The sequence below is a fragment of the Pteropus alecto genome, unplaced genomic scaffold (assembly GCF_000325575.1).
Source record: "Pteropus alecto unplaced genomic scaffold, ASM32557v1 scaffold276, whole genome shotgun sequence".
Classification (NCBI taxonomy): Eukaryota; Metazoa; Chordata; class Mammalia; order Chiroptera; family Pteropodidae; genus Pteropus; species Pteropus alecto.
Window position 1 is genome coordinate 3,408,987 of NW_006438074.1, and position 18,710 is coordinate 3,427,696.

Here is an 18,710-nt window from a genome sequence, read left to right on the forward strand (position 1 = left end):
AGGGCTGGTGCAGTTCAGAAAGGGAGGCCTCCTGCCAGGCTGGAGGCCCAGAGGGAGCTGAGTGTGAGTGTGTGTTGTGTGTCTCACGGAAGTGTGGGAATGGCTGAAGTAGGGACGAGACAGGGATTCTACACAGAAAATGCTCAGTGTATGCACACTTTTTTCTGGGGTGGTTGGTGTACCAGACATTTCTACCTAGAATACCAATTTCCCTAAAACCCAAAGGTTCAGGCAAGCTCAGCTGGGCACATGGAGAGGCAGGGCACATGCAGTGGTGAAGCCATGCAAGGCACATGCTGACTTTCTGATTTCTTCTCAGTTAGCCCCTCCACAGAGTATTTTCCCCAAACCTGGGTTACGGCCTCCCAGGTCCCCTACACAGGCCCCCTGGGTCTTTTTAGCTAAGGGACTCTTTCAGAAAAGGCCCTAAAGCCATATGCCCAGGCCACTGGCAGCTGGTCTTAGTCCCTTCCCAACCCCCCTCGGTCACATACCCTCCTTCTCTACATGTTGGGGGACTGGCCCTGTAACCCAGAAGCCCTGGGGCTCTCCTGCACTCCTGCAGGGCTCCTTCAAGTCTGCTCTCACCCCAGAACCAGCTCCGTAGCCAAACTCACCGACCCAAGGATTCAAGGCAGGAAGGTACAAAGCGGGAGGGGGCTCTGCTTAGAAGGGAGGCGTCCGCTAGAGGCGTGGGTGTCCTGAAACACAGGTGGCTGGGCTGCCAAGACCAGGCAGTCTATCTGAGTGTGAATGAGTGAGTGAGTGAGTGAGTGAGTGTGAGTGTGTGTGCGTGTGTGTGTGTGTGTAGGGGATACCGTATTAAGGATGGAGTGAGAGGGGAAATGGGAAAAAGGATGGTGTATAAAAATGAATCATCCCTGCATAAACTGTTTTCCCTGATGTAGATGGTGATGTATTTATATAAGAAAATTTATTAGACTAGATAAAACCAAACTAATAGAGTCATGTCAAGGGGCTGGCATGTCAGCTTCTTTGGGGTTGAAGGGAGGAGGGGAATTAGTCAGGAATTAAGAAAACCTAAGTGAAAAATGCAGACCGATCTGAAGGAGTCTGGGGCGCGGGGCAGCAAGGGCCCATCCTCGCCTTCAGCCCCAGCCGAGCCTAGTAGGGATGACCGGGTTCTGGCAGCAGCGACTCCCAGGAACTAGACAAATGGGACAGGAAACTGACCGGGGACGTTCTCTCGGTGGCTGCTTGATGGTAACTTCGGGGACCCTCCCCTGCTGTCTCGCCTTCTTCCTCTTGAGGCCTACGGAAGACAGTCCCTCTTTAGAAACAAGCATCTACCCCAAAGCCTGGCTCCCCCACCCCCTCCAGGGAGCACACACCAAGTGTCTCCCCTCCCAGGTCTCCCCGCAGCCTGGCAGGCACTTAGCAAGGAGCTGCTTAATCAGCCTGGACACGGTTCCATACAGAACGGCTTCTGGGGCTTGCGTTCAGGTGGGTCCCAGAGTGGGGGAGGCGACTCTGCAGCAGCCACTGCTCCCTACCCGGTTCTGCCTGCACCAGGTCATCAGGTCACCCGTGATATGGGGTTTTGCCTGCAAGCTCCAGACACTCCATATTCCTCTAACTTGTGGCCCAGGGGTGAGAGGTCACGTGTGTTAAAATGTTAAGACGTCAGGGGGCTGTTTGTGACTCAAAGCACCCTCCTTCCTCCCTTCCACTCATCCTCCTCCACACTTACCCAGTCTCCTCTGCCAGTGGTTCCTCCAGGATCTGACGTTCTTTTAGCTCAAGCTAGGAAAGGAAAAGGCCGAGGGGGTCTGAGCAGCCACGGAGGGGAGACACCCTTCTCTAAAGATGCCTCCCCATGCCCAGCACACCCTGGTGTGTGTTCATTTTGGAATTATCCCCCTTTGTCTTTTGGTTCAAAAGTCAGTACTTTCTACCACTCCTACTTCCTTCCCGCTCTCCCCTCTGGCCGAGGCTTTTACACTGTCCATAGGTCCCTAATAACTGGCTCCAAATTCTTGACTTGAGGTACCGCTAAGGCAAGGCTGTCCGCCGCCCCAGGTCCCTGCTCACCGTGGTAGGCCTCTTCAGGGCATCAAAGCGCTCCGCCCAGCTGGCTGTGGATTTCTCAAAAGCTTCGTGCCTCTTGATGAGCTTCTCCACACTGTCCACCGTGTGTCCAAAGTCCTGGCTGGCCAGGTAGGGCTCCTGGGCGATCAGCCACGCCTCAGCCACGGAGGCGTCCCGAGAGAACTGGCACACTTCCAGCACTGCCACGGAGAACAAGACACAGGCCCAGGGTGTGTCAGCACCCAGCGGTCCACTCCCGCTGGGACCTTGGGGGCTGCTCGGCAGATCGACGTGGAGTGGGTGCTCAGGCAGGAGACCCACAGTGGTGTCGCTGAGCTGTGTGGGCACCCTGCTCATTGGCAACCTGTTGCCCAAGGCTAGAACAAACTCCAGTTTGAAAACTGGATGTAGTTTAGATGTCTCCTTTTGAGGAGACATCTTCTGCCCTGAACACGTCTTCCCAGCCCTTGGCTGTCTCACAGAATCATGCACCAGCAGCCGTGGGGCCAGCCCAGGTCCTCCTGGACGGTAGAGCCTACCTGAGTAATAGGGTTTCTGCACCTCCCTAGTCTCCAGCTGCGGAGGACAGAGCTCCATCTGTGCCCGACACACCTCAGATCAAACATCTAGGATCCACTATGGCCTTACCCTGACCCCTCCCCAGGCCACACTCTATAGGGATCCCAGCCCGGCACCAGGTGCGGGGGGAGGGGGACCGAGGGCAGCAGAGAGTGGGGCGCTGGCTTGTTAGTAGGTCTCCCATGGGGACCCCTGAGGCCCTTGGCCCTGGAGCTTTAATGATAAGTGGTGCTGTGGGGCTCTTTTCTAGGCAAGGGTGGGAATCCGCCACTTTGTGAACTCATGCTCCCTGTCCCCAACCCAGCAGGCACCTGGCCCCAGCCCCTCTAGGGTTCCCAGTCCCAGCCTGCACTCACAGATGCGGAGCTGCTCCCAGCGGGCCGTCCACTTCTCATCCATCTCCTTCGCCCTGGACACCACCTGCTGCAGTTTCTCTCTGATCTGCGGGGAGGGAGAAAGGACAGCTCAGGCTCTGGGAACCCTCCCTCCGTGTGAGGCAATGCGCAGAGAGGTGCTGCAAAGAATGCTGGGCTTGGTCACGTGAACCTGGGTTCAAGTCTTGGCTCTGCCACTTGCCAGCTGTGCAGCCTTGGGCAAGTTACTTACCCTCTCTGAGGCACATGCAGAAGTGGGTGTCACCGGTTCCAAAGCGTGTACACATGTGGGCATTAGATGTTTTATGAACCTGCTCTTTCTACTAAGCAGCCAGCCCCTTGAATGGGTTTGGTGGGGCTCTAATCACCAATTCACCAAGTGGGGGAAGATGAGTCTCCTTGGAAAAATCCCTTCCAGGAAGCTGTCTGGTCCCCCAAGAGTGGGTGCAAGGACAGAGAGAAGGCCTGTCTGCGTCCCACTGTCCCTCTCACCTCCTCGGAGGCCTCGTGCTGCCGCTGCAGCAGGGACTTGCCGAGCTCCAGGCAGGCGCTGAAGTTCTTGCTCCGGGTTTCGATCTCTGCCTTGATGCCCTGGTGATACTTCATGAGCAGCTCCACTGAGGAGACATCTCTGGGGGTGGGGGTAGGGGGCAGGAGGACAGGGTGGGGGAGCGAGTTTGGAGGAGGAGGAAATGTTTGGCGACTTTGGCCTGCCTGATGCCAAGTATGGATGAGAGGGGCTGCTCTCCGCCCGCCTGGGAATCTGAGCCCAGTCCCTTCTCTGCCAGCCTGGCCCCAGCAGGAACACTGATGTCCTAGCGTCTTCTGTGGGTTAGTGGCCAGCGTATGGGTGGGGGTGCAAGGACCCCGAAGAAGCATGGGAATGTTATTTGGCAATAAAAAAGAATGAAGTACTGACACATGCTACAATATGAATGACACTTGAAAACATGCTAAGTGAAAGAAGCCAGTCAAGAAAGGCCACATACATAATTCTATTTATATAAAACGTCTAGAGGGACAGAACATAGATTAGTGGCTATCAGGAGCGAGGGAGCGAGGGTTTCTTTTTGAGGTGCTGACAGTCTTGTAAACTTATATTGTGATGGTGGTACAACTGTGAAATATGAAAAACTATTGCATGGTACACTTTAAATGTTGAATTGTATGGTATGAGTTATATCTCAAAAAAGATGTGAAATATAAAAGCTCACCCATCAGGACAAGCACCCTAGGGGCAGAGGGACAGAGATGGGCCGGCGATAGTTGCTAACATGACACAGAGTGTGTCAAGGGCCCTGATCCCTGCTGAGACTCTCACTGCCCATGTTCCTACCCCCCGTCCCATGGGCAAGGAGCTCCTTCCTGAGTTTTAGGGGAATGGCCCCCATATCCCAGCACTGGGGGAAGAGTAAACAGTGAACTGCGTATTTTCACTAATAACCGTGGTCACTGCCCTCACTGACAGATATCTTTCTCGACACACTCAGGGTTCCCTCTATTCTGAAATGGTCAGTCCTCCCAGCAGAAGCCAAGCCACTCGGTTTCTGTCTGGACCTAGCCCTCAGGTGCCCCCTGGGGACTCCTGTGCATCCACAGTCCAGCACTGTCCCTCGGGAAGGCTCCCCACTGCAGCTCTTATCTGCCAGCCTCTGGGACTAAGTGGCCCAGGAGTGGGGCTGCCTCGAGGTCACTGCCTCACCTGGGCCTCTCCTGGGTATCGATCTGCCGGATGATGTTCTCCAGCCAGGAGAGGAGGTCTCGGACCATGCTGAAGAAGCGGAATTTGTCCGCCGTGTCTACCAGCTGGGTGCGGCGCCCAGCACAGGCATCGAGCAGTGCCTGCCATGCGGCGGACACCTCTTGCTCCTTGTTCTGGATGGCGTCTGCCTTCTCCCCAGCGTATGCCGTCTGCAGGCGGGTGGCCACGTCCTGGAACTGCTGTACCTGTGATCAGACAACACTGGACGTTGTTCCCTAGAAAGATGAATCTCAGCGTAGTCCCCTCCCCTACCTTGGGCTTTGATCCTCGTAAAGTGGAGTGAGAGGGACCCTATTCCCTTTGATCTCAGAAGTATGACAATAAGAGTAGCTGTGTACCAGGCACTGTTCTAAACACTTTATATTTGTTACTCTTCATTTTGACAATAACCCCATGAATGAGGTACTAGCATCATCCTTGTTTTGGAGATAAGGAAATTGAGGCATAGGGGGCTGAGTGATAGGCCTGAGGTCACTCATACCAGTCAAGGGAGACAGCTGGGATTGCAGGGGCGCCCGAGTCCCTGTCCCTAACCACTCTACATGCTGCCTCTCCAGGGAAGGGGCTGCACCAACCGCATGTCTGAGGCCAGCCCCAGGGCAATGAAGCCTCATTTCTGAGACCTCACTGGGACTGTACCTACCTCAGGAGCTCTGGTGCCTGGAGTTACAAGAGCCACATTCCAGGCCCCATGTCCAATGGGAGGATAAATCCCTAGGATGTCCCTCTTCTGGGTGAAGCAGAGGCCCTGAACCCTGTAGGGTTGGGGCAGGACTGCACAGCCAGCCCGCCTCTCCTGCTCCATGGGAAGCCCTGTGACCACTGGCAGCTGGGGTCACTCCAACTCCTTCAATCACACTGAACTCTGAGGAACCCTATGGACCTCAGGGGGCACCCCAGTCATGAAAGGAGGGGATCTAAACAGATCTTGAGGCCCCTCCAGCTCCTGTGAGGAAAGGCTGGACAGCCGTATGGCTGTGGGCAAAGTCTACTGGCAGAGCTGCATCCCGGCTCCGCTGCTCACCTGCATGCTCCCGTCACCTTATTTACCCCCTCTGTACCGCGCTTTCCTCATCTATCAAATGCAGATGATGATAGTACCTTCCTCAGAGGGTGGCTCTGAAGATTCAGTGACTACATATATTGTTTAGAACAGTCCCTGGTGCCAGAAAAGCATTACATGTGTGTTTGCTAATAACACTGTGCAATACCTTGCACAATCGGAAAGATTACCTTTTAAGGTATTTTACGCATGGGGTTTTTGTGCAGATTAAGGAACTAGGGGCTAACGAAGTCTGAAAGCCAGGCGCTCTGCCTTCTCGTCCTAAGCCGTTGCTTCCCTGAGAAGGTAAAACCTCCTGGAGCCTGTTCTAAAGGTGCCCCCCTGTTCTAGAGGTCTCCTGTAGGAGCCAGGAGAGAACCTGACCCTGAGGGCTTTTGGGAAGCCGGTCATGGGGAAGGTGTGGACGGCAGGCCCCTGGAGCTACAGGGGAACAGCAGGGACAGCAGGCACCTGCATGCCCAGCAGGTGCAGCTCCCGCTCAAAGGCCGTGTGCACCCGGTGGAAGGACTCGGCAGTGCTGGCGTCCAGCCCCACGTCCTCGGGCAGCTCCCGGTGCTTCTCGTCGATGAGGCCCAGGATCTCGGTGCCCGTGTAGAAGTAGCGGTGCAGGTCATAGGAGGCGGCCAGCAGCTGCATGCGTGTGTCGATGAGCTCCAATAGGTCTGCCCACATCTCGTTCAGCCCATCCTTCCACTCGGCGATGGTGGCCGCCTCTTCGTGGCCCGTGTCGATGAGCCGCTCGATGATGGCATTCACACTGTCCACCCGCTCCTGCCCAATCGACCCAGTCTCCCGGGCAAAGTCCCGGAACTTATCCCGGAGCAGCTGGATGGAGGGCAGAGAGAAATCCAGTTACTGGGGCTCAGGGGCAGGTGGTGTCATTGCCCTGGCTGCAGACCCCCTAGGCGGCAGCTATGACCACTGGGGCCTACACTGTCACGTTTTCCCCAGGGTGGCCTGAGTGCCCACCGCTGTACCTGCAACTCTGTGCAGTGCTTTGCAGCTGGCAGGGGGTGTGTGTGTGTATCTGGAATGACGTCTCCTGCATCTGCTGCATTTGAGGGAAACCAAGAAAGGAGTCGCTGTACTCACAGTAACATGGTCAAAGTCTTGCCCCATTTCTGGGGATGATGCCACCAGTTCCTTTTCTGTAATCCACTGCTCCAAGTCATCGGTCTCTCTCTTTAGCTGAAACAGGTGGTACATGTTCTCCAGCTTCCGTCTGCGATCCTCCGCCATGTCCTTCAGTCCCGCATACTGCTTATCCACTTGCCCCTGAAGTCTGATGATCTGCTCCCTGGAATTCAAAACAAGAACATGCTCAGAGACAGTGACAGAGAACCCAGAGCAGCCAGCTCAGGGGAGCTGACCTACTCCCTCCCAGCCCTGTGACGGGGACAGGTGGGGAAGTGCAGCTTAGGAGAAATGGCAGTGACTCCTCCAGAGGAAGAGTTAGGGAGAGAAGGAACCGTCCCTTAGACCATGATGCTTCAGGGGATGACAGAAATTCCCTTGGAGGCAGATGCCTCCTCACACTGCCCCTCACTTTGAGAAGCCTAAAAAGACAAGTGCACATGGGGAGCTCTCCCACTAGCCTTCCAGGAAGGCTGATGGGGCAGGCCAGCAGCAGCAGGCTCTGCTTAGCTCTTCAGGGAGGGGCGTGCAGTACCGGAGGCTCCATCCTTGGGGCTCCTTGAAAGATGCTGGGGTGGCTCCTGAGGACCCGTAGCTGTGGATGCCCTAAAGGCAGCTGAGGACAGGGCCATTTCAGGGGGCAGCCTGAGGTGTGTGGCTCAGTGGACTCCCATTTATGCAGAACCCACACAACTGAACAATTGAGATGGGTACAGGCTTTCTACTTTCACTCCTATATAATGGTTTTGCTGAGACGCTGTGAAATCATGAACTGCCTTACAGATCACACAAAGAAAACCAAAGTTAGTCTTCAGCGTCTCTTAGCATAGTCCAACTCTTCAAAAGATTGGAGCTCTCAGTTCACCCAGAGGGTAGTTTTGCTACTTCGTTTTCTGATCCTTTTGCAGACCAGACTTTGTTCGGCCGTTTGAAGTTACTCACAGAAAACCGAGGAATGGAATGGAACTGGGCCAATCGGCAGTCCAGAAGCAGTTTTCTCAAACCCATAGTTTCGGGAGAACTGTTCCCGTTTTCCCACCTGGACCTGAGGGATCCTGGTTGGTGAGGCCCCTGGCCTGACCCCCTTGACCTGGCCAAGTCCCCCGATTGGCGCACCCACCCCTCGGGGTGGCCTGCAGAGAGCAGGCTCTGGGCCCGGCCGGCCAGCTGCTTGATGTTCCTCCCGTACTCCTCCACTGCACGCTGCTGCCGCAAATGCCTCTTCAGCATCACGATGGCGCCCTCTTCATCCTAGGAGGCAGGGGCCATCAGCATGAGTTCGGCAAGCGTGGCCTGGTCCAGTTTCTAGCCCGGCTCCCGAGGTGCCCAAGACAGGGGCCGGCGGGCTCGTGAGACACCCACAGGGGAACCATGCACCATCTCTCCTGCCTCTCTTGTTCCCAGAAGTGGCTGCACCCTATCTTCCTCTCGACTCCCCCAGTTCTTATCTACTACCTGCCCTTCCAGGCCCAGCTCCAACCTTCTGTCCCCTGAAAACTTCCTCTGTCATTCCAGCTTTGAGAGACCCCTTCACCTCACCTCTCACCCCCTCCCAGGGCAGTTCATCAGCACAGAATCCATGGCACAACAGAGGTGAAGAACCTTTGGGTTGGAGTCAATCTAAGTTGACGGACGGGGTGCCCACCTAGTGTGTGTGCTATAGGGGTGTTCTCAAAAGCTGGGGCATCCTAAGAAGGAGGGTTCCTCATACATCCTCCCTCTGCCCTCACTCCTCCCACCCCCGACTTACAAGGTTCCCCACTGGCTGCCCATCCCTGGCTCTTCCTCTTGGCCTCGGCACCCAGCCAGGCACTCTGGCCCGAGCTGACCTTGGGGATCTCATCCGAGATGACGTAGAGCTCCTGCTCGCTGATCCAGGACTCGGCCTCGCCTGCGTCCAGGTAGTACTGCTGCGCCTCGCTGGCGTCCCGCAGGCGCTGCAGCCGCCCAGCTGCTGCCTCCCTCAGCGTGTCCCACGAGCCTTGCAAGTGGCCCAGGCGCTGCTTGATGTCCTGGCAGTCGATCTCCGCCTCCTCCACCAGCTGCCGGCCTCTCTGCAGCACGTCCTCAACCCTCGGTGCGTGGCCCAGGATTTCGTTCTGCAGCGTCTGTGGCCAGAGGGCAAGGGCTCAGAGGTGGGGCCTGCAGCAGGTTGCCCAGGTGATACCTGGACACCTCTCGCCCCCACCCCGCTCAGGGAAGCTAGAGAAACACAGGTGGTAGTCATAAAAACACTGCCCGTGACCACGTGCTAGGCACGTCACATCACTCTCCTCCAACCCTCCCGTATGAGACAGACACGCAGGAACTGGCACAGAGCAGTTGAGTAACTTGTGGGCAGTGAGTGGCAGAGCTGGGGTTTGAACACGGCTCTCCCTGATCCCAGAGCCTAGGATCTTGACTGCTCCCTAATCTCCCTGCTTCAGCACAGCTGGATTTCTCAGTTGTACATGATAGAGGAAAGGAAAACAATTTTAAATGGCCTTTTGATATCTTCTTTGATATCAGATTTCACTCCCAAAAAAATAGGTCAACAGCTGTCTCTTGTACAGAGTTCAGAATTTTTTCCTCCCATTTCTATCTCTCAAATCTTGTGAGCTTTGGACTGTTTTATGTCTGAGCCTTTGGTCACCAAAATGACATTTTCCTCCCACTTGTTGACTGAGTTACTTTTTTCTTCAGGGGGCCATGACCCATATGTCGCCCACTTTCTGGGTCTTAGAGGCCAGAGCCTGACTGCTTCTTGCATGTGGGCTCTTGGCTCCTTACACCTCAGCTCCTTCCTTTCTACAACTTCCCATGGCCTTTAAAACTGTCCGGAGGGCGGTGGCAAGAGCAGTGCTTGTGGGCAATACAGGGACTGTCAGCATGTAAAATACATAGAACCAGCAATATCCACACATCACCTAAGTCTCTGAGCTTTATGCTTGGACACTCGAGGCCGACAATTTCCCGTGGTCTGTGCAATCGAATTCAGACCACCCATGGTGTCAACTCCATTTGCCTCTACTTTCCTTGAGATCTTACGGTCTCTGCAAGGGCTCCGAAAATGCATCTTTCTCACTCTCTTTCTTTAAGCAATTGCTTTCTAGGCTCCTGTGCAGTGTGCTTACTTACGACGTCTTCTTTATTGAGTTCATTCATTCAATAACTTTATTAAGTTATTGAATGAATGAACTCTGCAGACTCTGTCCGAGGGACAACATGGAACCAAAAGCCCTGCCCTCACAGAGCTTACGTTCTAGTAGAGGAAATAGATGATAATCATGAAAATAAATGAATAAACGTAGACCATGGGTGCTATGTGAAAACACAGCACTGAGATGAGGAATGTCTGCAGAGGTGTGGTGGTGGCTGCGTTAGCTGGGGGAGTCAGGAAGGGCCTTTCTGACATGGCATTTGAGTGAGACATGCATGATGAGAGGGAGGCAACCCCACAGATCTGGGGGATGAGTGCCGCTGGCAAGAGGGAAAAGGAAGTACAAAGTCCCCGGGCTGGAAGCAAGCCCGGACTGTTAGAGGACCAGAAAAGCTAAAATACTGTGAGGGAGGGAGAAAGTGATAAAAGATGAGATTTAGAGGTAGGCAGGGGCCAGGTCAGGCAGAACGGTGGTTCTTAACCCTGTTGCATATTGAATAATCTGGGAAAACACACAGCCAGGGCCCCTAGAGATCCTAATTATTAATTGCTAGGAGGTGGGACCCAGGCATTCGTAGGTTTAAAAGTTCCCCCAGATGATTCTAATGTGCAGCTAGAGTTGAAAACCGTTCATGTGGCACCTTGTAGGATTTGTTCTCACAACGGATGGCCTCAGAGCAGTGGTTCTCAAAATGGGGTCTCGGACCAGCAGCATCGGCATAACCGAGGCTCTTGATAGAAATGGAAATTATCAGGCTCTATTCCCAACGTTTGATTCAGTGGCTCTGGGGTGGAGCGTGGTCAGCTGTGTTCGAATAAGCCCTCTGGGTGTGTCTGATGCACACTGAAGTTTGAGAACCACTGCACTAAGAGAGAATGATAAAATGGGATTTAAGCTCTAGCCAGGCTAGCCTAAAATAGTCTTTACTAGGGTAGCCATGCTCTCTCAAGGGATTATCTTTCCCTTCCTGTTTAGGAGAATCCCATTTATATTTGCCCTTTTCCTAAAATAGCAACCTTCAGCCAGGGGAGATGAAAATCTTTTGGCAATACACTTACTGAGGCCAGACAGAGTCGAAAGTCTTTAATGTTAGAGGAACTAAAGCTGGCTTCTTTTACAATCGAGGAAACTGAGGCCCCAAAGATTCTGCCTTCTGCCAGCCTCCCTCCTTTAACTGGAGGTTAAACCCCACACCCTACCACGTTCTAGCCCAGGTCCCTTAGCGTGGCCACTGGAGCCTTTGTGACTAGATCATGTCAACTGAAGCAAAGGATCTGAGGGAGCTTTTAAGGAACCTCTTTGAATAGAATTCAGGCCCTTGCACAGTTGCAGAGCTCTGTGAGCAGATGTCAGCTGCTGTTATTTTCGGGAAGGAAGTACTATCTGCCATGACCTTCCTTCCCCAAGGAGCTATAATACTGACTGGGACTCTGGGACACCCTGTTTTCTCTGGGATAAGTCTCCAGGCTCTCCTTGCTTGTGGCTGCAACTGCCCTCGCTTTGTGACCCAGAGAGCAGACCAGGCAGGAGGGACTCTGCTCAAGAGCAGGGTCTGCAGCCAGCCCCTGGCCGGATGCAGAGGCACCATGACGCCAAGCAGCTGGCCTTGGGAGATATAAGGTAACTCTCATACAAGAGGAAGTGTGGTATCTGTTCACTTCTAGGATTCCAACCAGGGCCACAGAAGTTCCCAGCCCAGTGTGAGAGAAAGCAGGACAGTAACTAGATGTTTGCTCCAATGGCTCAGAGTCCAAGTGTAGTGGCTTGCTAATGGGGTTTGAGCCCCACAAGTATCCTCAGGAGAAATGGGGCCTACTAACCCCAAGAAGATGCCTAATGGGGTTTGAGCCCCACAAGTATCCTCACACGTCAGGAGAAATGGGGCCTACTAACCCCAAGAAGATGAGAAGACACAGCAGGGCAAGCTCAGGGCAAGGTGGAAGAGGGGCAAGGCAGTGTTCGGAGAGCAACCAGGAGCTATGGGCTTCCTCACAAGGGGGCCACAGAGCACAGAAGCTGTAAAGCACATTAAACCCCAGGCCAGGGCATCTGGGTCCCACATTCGCCTGTGCCCTGATGGGTCTGAATGACCCCAAATCCCAAAGCATCTAAACAACTCCCCTCCCTACCCCACTGGGGTCCTCCCCGAATTCTCTTTGCCATCACCAGAGCTGTTCTTGTTATGGGGTCCGGGGATCCCATAGCTACCAACAATGACAATAATCTGCTGTAGTTGGCCTTCTGCAAGTCAGAGCTGGGCCTCCCTCCCCAGAGCAGGTAGGACTAACAAAGTAAGTCAGTACTCACCTGGTTCTTCTTCATCAACAGCTGCACAGTCTGCAGATTAGTGCCGTAGTTGGCAGACTGGGCCAGAGGCAACCTCTCTTCCACCCAGAGCTGCAGGGACATAAGGCAGGGAACAGCTAATGACAATCATGGCCACCTTTTGTGAGCACTCACCATGAGCCAGACAGAGCTCCGCCTGCCATGCCTCCTTGGTTCTTCCCAACACCCCACATCAGGGTTTTGCCCCGATTTTACTGATGGGGACATTTCGATATTTTGAGTTGAGGTTCCAAATAACTTGCTCCTGGTCACACAGCGGGAAGGTCACGTAGCTGGATCTGGAACCCAAGTCTGTCTGGCCCGAAAGTCCATGAGTGAGTTACTATTCAAAAAGCACTGGCTTTAATTTTATATTTAATGTAATCATCACAGCAACCCTGTGAGATAAGGGGGTGAGATGACCAGACATCTGCTGCCAAGAACTGCCCTGGGCGGCAGCCAGTTACTCTGATGGCAGCTGCTGCCTCAGCCACTGGGGGGGTTGGGGACCACAGCCCACGCACCGTCTCATCCTCTAAGTCCCGGCTGATCTGCAGCTTGGCTCTGGATGATTCCAGCTGCTTCTTCCTCCTCCCTAGGGGCTCCAGGAGGTCCAGAAACTGCTTCTCGATGCCCAAGTCCATGTCTTCTCCTTCCTCTCCTAGTGAGGGCATCTGGGCAAACAGCTCCCCCAGCTCTTCCTTCCGCACAGTCACTTGGTCCTCCACACGCTGGGACACGAGGGGACAGTGTCAGCACCAGCCCTGGCACCTGGGCAACCCTCCCTCCTCTCCATCATCCGTACCCCATCCATCCTTCATGGCCCACTTTGAGCTCAGCCTCCCCGACTCATCTTCCCCCCTTCTCACCCCCAAGGGACTGTCCTTTACTTCTCAGGCTTTCATTAACCCCTTTGGGTTCCTGTCTCACCCACTGCAAAGGGGTAAGAGATGCGTTATGAACCAGGAGACATTTCTGCACAATGCTGGCAACAGGAAGAGTCCTTGCTCTTGGGTTTCAGATGTGTTCCCCAAGATTCCCTCTATTCCAATACTTCCAGCCCACGACCCGTTCTCGTGCCTTCAGCTTAGCCAACATCCGGTTGACACTGGTCAGGTCCTTGCCCAGGTCGTCCGACCGCAGCTGGTCCTCCATGGCGCTGATCCACTTGTTGAGGTCGGCGTGGGTCTGCGAGCGCAGGTCGGAGCTTCTGGCGGCTGAGAGGCGTTGGGCCTTCTCCTGCGTGGTGGCCTGAAGCTCATCCCAGAGCCGGTGCAAGGCTTCTAGCCTCTGGGACACCCGGGCCTCAAACTGTGGCTTCTCTTCCATCAGCTGCTTTCCTTCCTGTGTGGGGAGGAGGAGCGCTCACTGTCCAGTCTTGGAGGAGGTGGTTCCCAAGGGCTAACGAGGGGAGGTCAGCGGTGCAAACAATCTGCCTAGAACTCGCTGAGGCCCAATTGAAAGACGATGCACCCCTGAGTTATCTGCAGTAGAAAAACTATGTTTGGACCAAATGACTCAGGAGACTGCAGTGTGGGGAGCTGCAGACAAGGGTCAGCTAGTACTAATTTTTTTTTTTAAATTTAAGAAAAAAAAAAAAAAGATGCAGGATCCACCCAGGTACAAGCAGCCTGGAAACCTCCCTGTAAGTTCCGCTCTCTCCCGACCGTCTTCCCAGAGTTCTGTGCACTAACGTTCGGTGAGACCTTTTAGTTACGGAGTTTGTCTTACCTGGTTTTTGCCTGCACAGATGTATCTTTTTGGGGTGCTATGACTTGGGCCTCAGACTACATGCTCTCATAACAGCCAGCATTTATTGAGTGCCTACTAATCGCCCAGCATTATTCTAAGTGTTTTAATGCTCACAACTCCCTCGGGCAGGTACTGTTATTACTCTCATTTTACGGAGGGAAAAGCTGAGGTGCAGGGAGGATGAAGAGTCAGTCTGTCTCAGAGCCTGCGCCCTCAACCGCTGTGGACATGGCCTCATGTGGCTCCTATGCTTGCTTATCCCTGGAAGCCACCACAGGGAAGAGCGAAGGTACTGAGTCCCAGATCTAACTCCAGCCACATTTTCACTAGTGCCCCTGGGCAAGCTCATTGCAGAGGGGACCCTCGCTTCCCCAGCTATGAAGGGTGTGAATGACCGCTCCCCAGTGGTTCTGCCCATTTAAGCAGTGAGAAACAATGGACTCCTCTGCTCATCTCATCTTCCCCTGTGCTGGGGCCCTGGTGCGGATAACAAGGCAAACAGAGATAACTGCTGTCCTGACAACGTATGCTAAAACTCTAATTCAGGCGTCTTCGGTGTCCTGGACTGTCCCCAGACTCAGGTGACCCAGAAGCAGCACCCATTCTGACAGGGCTTAATGAGACTAGCTACATCAAGAGTTCTGAAGATTTAACTACTGTTTAGGGAAGTTTTTTCATTTCCAAGTTCTATACCATCTAGCAAGCTCCAGGACGGTGTCTACACCCTGGAGGAAGCCCCATTTAGGTGAGTATATCTGAGCAGAGTGCCTCCACTACTTTCTTTACTTACTGCATCGATGCTGTTTAGCCACCCTTGGTGGGAGGCCAGCTCTGCCATGAATGCCTGGTGCTTCAGCCATTTGTTGTGGAGGTTTCGTGCTTCATCATAGGAGACATCTTGAGATGTCAGCAGCTTGTCATTGATCCAGAGAGTGAGCTGTGGGCAGAAAAAGAGGGTCCAATCATCCCTGAGTGTAGCTCTTTGACTGATGGCTGAGGGCAGGACTGGCTGCCCACCTCTGGCTGCAGAAGGAGAAGGCCGAGCAGAGGAAGTGTGAGCACAGCAGAGCGCCACTCTCCAGCTCTGGGTCCTTAACTCCCAGTACAGGCAACTTAACTCACGTTGTCTTACGGCTAAAACATAAGCACTGTATGTGTTCCCCACCAGAGTGTGTGCAATGTGACACTAAGGCTATTTATGCTTCTCTCCATATTTCCAGGACCTAGGACAAGGCCTGTCCTATTGCAGAAACTCAACGAATGTTTACTGGATGGATAAATCTACCTTTTAGCAACAGAGTGAGAAACCATTAATAAACACAGAGAAAATGTTATCTGAGGAAGAAGCCAAGGGCAGATTCTGTAATTAACAATGAGGGAAGAATTGTGATGAACAGCCAATGTTTTCAAGATGTCCTGGTACTATATCCAGCCAAGTTTGTGCCATGGGCAAAGGTAGATGAAAACAAAGTCATTTGGGCTGAGAGGAAGGGGTATGAGGTTGAGAGCAAGAAAGAAGTCAGGGAAAGCCCCATTCCACATGGAAGTACTGCTCATGGAGGGACCTGGGTGTGCAGGTCAAAGACCTTCCTTGCACAGCTTGTCCCAGGCTGAGCCAGGACCTTCGAAGTGGCAGTTCTCCTACTGGGAGGCTTGTTGAAAGTGCTGCTCTCCCACCCCTTACAGCCTGGAATCATCCGGGCTTGACTGGTACCTGGGCGTGCTTTTAACCAGGGTCAGGACTGGCTTCGTAATTTGCAGGGCCCAATGCAAGATGAAAATGTTACAAGTTATTAAGCATTTCAAGATGGCAACATTAGAGCATTAGCCAAGTGTGGAGCCCTTCTGAGCACGGGGCCTTGTGTGAAGGCTCAGGTCATGTGCCCTGAAGCAGGCTCTGACCAGGGCCCTCGGTGACTCTAAATGCTTTGAGAAACTCTGTCCTAAGCTTGACAGATTAAAAGACATCTTTACAGAGGTGAAAAAAAAAGTATTGTGGAACCAAAGATTCCAGAGGATGACCTAGGCTGTCAAGTACCCAGAGTCCCCTTCATGGAATCCCAGTTTTCCTAGTTAGGAAGGATCTGGCGGACTTCCTGCGTCTGGAGCACTCTGCTCCAAGAAAGGAGTCTCCTGCGGAGTGGCCTGCCTTGCTGGAGCCTCACCTCCTGGCAGTTCTGGAGGAAGTTCTGGAGCTCTAGGTTGTCTCTCAGAAGAACTGAGGCCTCCTGGGCCTTCTCGTTGTTCTTGCTGTGCCTGGAAGGGAAGCCAGAAGCCACAGTCACAGCAATGCTGAGCCTGGGGTCCCTGTGCAGCACGGCCAGCCCCACCTGGTTCCAGCCCGTGACCCTGAGGGCGGAGATACCTGTCCTCAATCAGCTGCACCTTCTCCTTGATCTTGTCTGAGAAGAGGTTCCCTTCGGCTACCAGCTTATTTCCAGAGTCCACGGGACTCAAGACCTTATCCCGGTTGTTCTCCATAGACACCAAGAAATCCTCGAACTTCCGGATCCCAGCCTCTGCAGCTTCTAGGGAGTCTGGGGGCTCCAAGTGAGCCAGAGTATATTCCTGTTGAAGCAAGATTCCAGACAAGGCATGAAGACAAACCGAAGAGGCGGTGAGGGCACCTGCCAGGCAGGAACGTCATGTATAGTCACATAGGTTATAGCATGAATGGTGCCCCCGGAGTTGTGCAAGGAAGAGGCTTTCCAGGCCTTGGCCCTCACCCCCACCCAGGGGCACCCGATGAACAGTGTGCTTAAAGCCACATGGAAGAGTAACCACCCAGGGGAAATTCACTTCTCTAGCCTCTAATTGGCCCAAGAATTAGGCATAGTTTGGGACACAGGGCTGGAAAAGGCATATAAAAGGAGGAACAAAGAAGAATGTTGCCCTAACTAGTGGCTAGAGAGAGTCCCAGAAAAGTATAATTCAGTCCCTGAGCCCTGCAGCACATTCGTAGACTCACCAATGCTGCTGCCCCGAGAGACACCCCCATTCCCTCCGCCTCTCAGCCCTGAATGCCTCTCCCTACCTGGTTGCTGAGGATGGCTTCAGCCTGCTTGGCATCTTTCTGGAACTCCTGGAAGCCGAGGCACTGGGCGAGGGTACGGCCACGGCTCTCCCACATCCGGTGCAGGGCGTCCCAGCCAGCCTCCAGGCCCTCCAGCCTTTGGCCCAGAAGCAAGTACTCCGGGTCTGTCTGGCTGTGGACCACCTTCTCCCCAGATGCCTTGACATGCTCATAGTTATCTTGATGTCTATCAATTTCATCCTTGATGGCTGCATGCTGCTGCAGGAGTTGCTCAGCCTCTGCCAAGGACTCAGGCATGTCCTCAGAGGCCACGGCCTTCTGGGCCATGGACAGCCAGGACTGGAAGTCATCCAGATCCTGCAGGAAGGCCTGCAGCTGGCTGGCTTCACCCAGCAAGGCCTCCTGGCCCTGCAGGGCTTGCTGTAGGCCCTGCCATAGCTCCTCCACATATGCCTGCCGTTGGCCAATGTCCTCCTTCTGTTCAGGGTGTGACTCCATCAGCTGCTTGGACTCACGTTCCAGGGCACCCACGCGGGCCTGGATGGCTGCCACATCGCGCTCCAGCCCAGACAACTTCCGCTGGATGGCGATGACGCCCGCCAGGTCTTGGCCCAGGTCCTTGGTAGACTCTACTACCTTCGTCTTGTCCACAATCCACTTGCTGGTCTCCTCACAGTCCACGCAGTAGTTGTGCACCCGGAGCGCTGAGCTCACTGTCTCCCGCTGCTCCGACACCATGGTCTGGAATGCCTGCCACCTGCCGGGGGCACATAGCGGGAGACACAGAGACGGCATCTTCCTTAACTCTTCCTACAGGGCATCCCTTCCTAGATTTCTCACCAGAGTCTAGACCCAGAGACCTTGAAACACTGAAGAAAAAATCATCTACCTGACAAGCTGCAGTGAGTAAAATTCATTTATCTGATTTAAGCTAAGACAATATAACTGCTAATCAGATCTTTCTATCAGCAGGGAACAAGTAGTGATGTAATTCCAACCATAAGTAAAGAAACAAGACATTTAGGCTCTGTATGTAGTTGAATTTCGGGCAAACATACAATTTCCCTAGTTTTCTGAAATACTGAAAATAATTAGAAAGCCCACATTATCAACTTCAAGAATGTTTGAGGATGTAGGGTCCCAACTGCCCCAGAAGAATTATGCAAATGCTTAAGACAACATTCAAAGTGCCCAGGGCTTGAAAAAGTCACCTAGGCTCTAAAAGAAAAGAAGCTTGGAGAAGAGGCAGAGGAAGCGGGGAGGGGATAAACTGGGATTATAATTAAAATGGATAATGCATTCGTAATCTTCAAACGCAGTGCTGGGAAAACTGGCAAATGTGCAAAGGTCTAGTAGATGCCCGGGGGTCCAAGCCTCTTCTAAAGAGCTGCCCATCAGCCTGGGCGGGGGTCCGGGTTGGGTCTGCAGCCCCCACCAAGCCTCTTCTAAAGAGCTGCCCATCAGCCTGGGCCCAGATCACCAGGGACACCACCCTGGT

The 18,710-nt window shown here is 53.6% G+C and overlaps 1 protein-coding gene across 1 annotated transcript in view; it reads right to left on the reverse strand.

Moving 5' to 3' along the window:
• SPTB (spectrin beta, erythrocytic) overlaps window positions 1-18,710 on the reverse strand; it is a 59,490-nt gene that overhangs the window by 11,488 nt on the left and 29,292 nt on the right. The window contains exons 15-31 of the mRNA XM_006915124.3: window positions 17,213-17,969; window positions 16,544-16,746; window positions 16,344-16,434; window positions 14,969-15,115; window positions 13,507-13,770; window positions 12,951-13,157; window positions 12,409-12,498; window positions 8,791-9,069; window positions 8,082-8,212; window positions 6,920-7,124; window positions 6,278-6,652; window positions 4,705-4,949; window positions 3,495-3,633; window positions 2,985-3,069; window positions 2,053-2,249; window positions 1,712-1,764; window positions 1,195-1,273 (exon numbers count right to left, since the gene is read on the reverse strand). Coding sequence (XP_006915186.1) covers window positions 1,195-1,273; window positions 1,712-1,764; window positions 2,053-2,249; window positions 2,985-3,069; window positions 3,495-3,633; window positions 4,705-4,949; window positions 6,278-6,652; window positions 6,920-7,124; window positions 8,082-8,212; window positions 8,791-9,069; window positions 12,409-12,498; window positions 12,951-13,157; window positions 13,507-13,770; window positions 14,969-15,115; window positions 16,344-16,434; window positions 16,544-16,746; window positions 17,213-17,969 — 3,547 coding nt within the window. The remainder of the gene's footprint in view (window positions 1-1,194; window positions 1,274-1,711; window positions 1,765-2,052; window positions 2,250-2,984; window positions 3,070-3,494; window positions 3,634-4,704; window positions 4,950-6,277; window positions 6,653-6,919; window positions 7,125-8,081; window positions 8,213-8,790; window positions 9,070-12,408; window positions 12,499-12,950; window positions 13,158-13,506; window positions 13,771-14,968; window positions 15,116-16,343; window positions 16,435-16,543; window positions 16,747-17,212; window positions 17,970-18,710) is intronic.